The sequence below is a fragment of the Symphalangus syndactylus genome, chromosome 21 (genome assembly GCF_028878055.3).
Source record: "Symphalangus syndactylus isolate Jambi chromosome 21, NHGRI_mSymSyn1-v2.1_pri, whole genome shotgun sequence".
Taxonomy (NCBI): domain Eukaryota; kingdom Metazoa; phylum Chordata; class Mammalia; order Primates; family Hylobatidae; genus Symphalangus; species Symphalangus syndactylus.
Window position 1 is genome coordinate 19,486,570 of NC_072443.2, and position 3,487 is coordinate 19,490,056.

The 3,487-nt window shown below is 45.7% G+C and overlaps 1 protein-coding gene across 1 annotated transcript; it reads right to left on the reverse strand.

Annotated features, from left to right (window-relative positions):
- Positions 1 to 381: 381 nt before the first annotated feature.
- LOC129471394 (WD repeat-containing protein 82-like) lies at positions 382 to 3,192 on the reverse strand. The gene has a single exon (XM_055259922.2). The coding sequence runs from the start codon at positions 2,936 to 2,938 to the stop codon at positions 1,991 to 1,993; it is 948 nt and encodes a 315-aa protein (XP_055115897.1). The 5' UTR covers positions 2,939 to 3,192; the 3' UTR covers positions 382 to 1,990.
- Between the last annotated feature and the right edge of the window lie 295 nt (positions 3,193 to 3,487).

Consider the following 3,487-nt stretch of genomic DNA (forward strand, 5'->3'; position numbering starts at 1 on the left):
TGGGATTACAGGGATGCGCCACCATGCTCAGCTAATTTTTCTGTATTTTTAGTAGAGACGGGGTTTCACCATATTGGCAATACTGGTCTCGAACTCCTGACCTTGTGATCCACCAGCCTCGGCCTCCCAAAGTGCTGGGATTACAGGCCTGAGCCACCGCGCACGGCCAGGTTATAATTTTTAAATTTAAAATAATAAGGAGTAGTGTTCTGAAATTATCTTTTAATACTTCCTCACTATCAGGTATTGTCAATGAAAATATTTCCATTCTAATTGAAAAATGATATGTGCATATATGTGTTTATAAGTGAACATTATGAAAAGACAAATGTAATGTTGTGTAAAAATAAATGAACTCATGGATATAAAGTATCCCTTTAATCTTGTGTTAGGTTTATTAATTTCAAATGAAACAAAGCAGTGGCCATAATATCATTCATTGTGTCCTATGTAAGAAGTCATATGATAAATTTCCCTTAGAATTTAGCATATAAAGAGTTTGATATACTTTATAACACCCTATCCCTAAATGCCACAAGCCAGACACAGAAGCCACGCAAAAGTGACTATCACACACAGGTACAGAGTACCACCAAGCAAAAAGGGGTTAATACTGCAGAGAGGGCCCCAAAGTACAGCTTGAGGAACACAGGGAGTCATCCCAAGACCTTCACTTAGCTGCCATGGAAACAGCAAACACTATAAGCTTTGCTTCATTCAGTCTTCCGAAATGAAACGTTAATAGGGAAGACTCACTAACACTTGTGGTGAACACTATTAGCAAGGATGCAATGTGTCTCCTGGGCTGTAGGACTCCATCTGCTTCAGCTGAACTCTCAGAAATTACAGATGAGAGACATATATGCATACGCACACACATATACACATATCTGTATGCACACAGATGTATTTAAATGAAGGTGCATACACTGGCTAAAATACAAACAACAGAAATCAAAGGTCATATATTAAAAGGCTAAATATAACACAGGCCTAGAAGTAGCTCCTGGTTGGGAGCTGGGGAAAGGTACACAATTTGTGGTGGGCAGGGAAGACTATGTACACAATTAGTGGTGGGCAGGGAAGGCATCAGTGTAAAGAACTCAGACTCACTTCTCAATACTGGCCCACAGGAAAGTGTGATGTTATATCATGTACATAAATAGACTCCAACCTTGCTTTTGTACAAACCAAGCTTGGCAGGCACCCAGGAGGACCTTGGGTTTGTCTTGATGACAGGGCACTACACCGCGCTGCTGCTAAACCTTCCAGCCCTAGGAACTCACCTACCATCCCCTTACCCTCCCTTTTAGGCCCTTGGGCTTTTTCCCATCCAACACCTAGAGCCTGAGGCCTGCCAAACCACCTAGCTTCACATGACTAATTGCGGTGACTAACTTCGTGGCTTCCTGCAAGCAAGGTCCTTCTGTATCTGTCTCTTTCTCTGACCCCAATATGGAAACATTTCTGTAAATGTTTGGCACCTAATAAACATGATGGTTGTGGATAATGTCACAAGTACACAGGGAGACCCAGTAACAAGACATGCAAGGTGAGGGCAAGAGGCACTGAGCTGCTCTAGCATTTCAAAACCAGGACTGTAGCTTTCCATACATTTAGGGGGGTAGGAGAAGGGATGTGCAGAGCTGATGACTTCACTGGCTCCTCAGCAGCAGGTACATTCAAATTGAAGATGTCTTGAGAGTCCCACTATACACAAATCGTGAGTCTGGTCACTCCTCCAGCAGAGCTTGGTGCAGTGACAGCTATTAAAGCTGAGTTCCAGTTGAGTCTGTTGCGCCAGAGTCCTTTTGAAGATGCTCGGCAAAGTAATTATTTTCTTTTGAGCAGATGTACAGCACATCCATGAGAAGGCCATGTAAAGGATGCTCTCCAGCCCAGTCAAACGATCCAATCCCACTACTATCTCAGACCCCCTCTGAGATTCTTCCTATGGCCGCCCTCACTGTACAGAAATAGCCTAGCAGCATCAGGGTGACTCATCAATGGTGGGCAGCCAGAAGACCATGTTGGAACACGCACTGGCAAAAGTCATGAACTTGGGGTTGAACTGCAAACAGGTAATCGGGCCGGTGTGTTTACCATCCAACACAGCTACTTTTATACCACTCTCTCCATTCCAGACATGGATCTTGCCATCTTCTGAACCAATCATAATAAACTGAGAGTCTGGAGTAAATGAAGCCTCCAGTGTGACAGCTTTGCTGTTGGCATAACCCTCAAACGTGTGCATCACCACTCCTTTGAACGCATCAATGAGAGAAATGAAGCTGCCGTTGGTGGAAATGAGGATGACCTTGCCATCGTTGCTGAATTTAAGTCCTGTCCACTCACAAGTTCGATTACACTGCATCTTAAAGGTAGTAAATGGCCCCTTATCAAAAGAACGAAGGTCGTAAAGTTTGACCATCTCAGAGTTGACACCTGCAGCCAAAATTAACCCTTCTGGATCAAAAGAACAAACTGGCTTCCCCTGTAGATGCACGAGGCCCTGGCAGTTAGGAGCCCGGAGATCCCAGAGTCGAATGGTCTTATCAAGAGACCCAGAAATGAAAATGTCATCCACAGGTGACATGGACAAGGCCACCACCCTTTTGCTATGTCCAGGAAAGTATCTGATGTATTTGTTGTCATGCAAGGACAAGTAACGAATAGTATCGTCTATTTTGTTAGAGCTGTAAACAGCTGTGTTTGCCTCATGAGTGTATCTGATGAGGTCCACGCCGTATTTCTTACTGTACAGGGTTCTCTTTGGTTTGCCCTCCTGGCAGTCATAGAGCACGATGGAGTCGTCGTTGCTGCTTGAGATGACCGTCTGGCCGTTGGGGCTGAAATCGAAGCAGTTAATCTTGTCCGAGTTTTCGCAGAACACCCTGGCGACGCGGAAGCTCCGCAACACGCTGTCGGTTAGCTTCATGGCGGCGGCTGGGGAAGGCAGCCGGGACTGGCAGCGGGCGGGCTGCTGAGGGGCCAACCCCTGGTGGCGGCGGTGTTGAGCCGGTGGCTAGCGAGAAGTCGGCGGGCAGTGGGGCCGCCTCCTCTTCTTCCCCCTGCTTGGACGACTGTCTTCCGCCTCAACTGTGGAGCCTCGCCAACCGTTAGTCGTCACAGCCACCTCAGGGGCAACCGACGCAGCGCCACCGCATCGCGTCCGCCATCTTGAGGCAACGGGCAGAAGTCGAGGGCTAGGAGCCTCAGCGGGCGCACGCCGGGAAACAGGTAGGGATAAATATTTTCATTGAATATGAAACTCAGGATCCGAAGGGATTTTTTTTCCCTAATGCAAATCTTAGGATTTTTAATTTTTTAATGTATTTTCTGTTGAAATTCATCTCTCATTATTGCTGTTTTGAAGGTAATGCATCTTGCTCATTCAGGTAGAATTTTTTTGTTCTTGGTTTTCTGAAGTCTTCCTATGATATGTCTGTGTGAATTGAAAATTATTAGAAATCATTTGTCCTAGATT

What these genes read in the sequence shown, in the direction of transcription:
- LOC129471394 (XM_055259922.2), bottom strand. Translation starts at nt 2,938, where the DNA reads ATGAAGCTAACCGACAGCGTGTTGCGGAGCTTCCGCGTCGCCAGGGTG.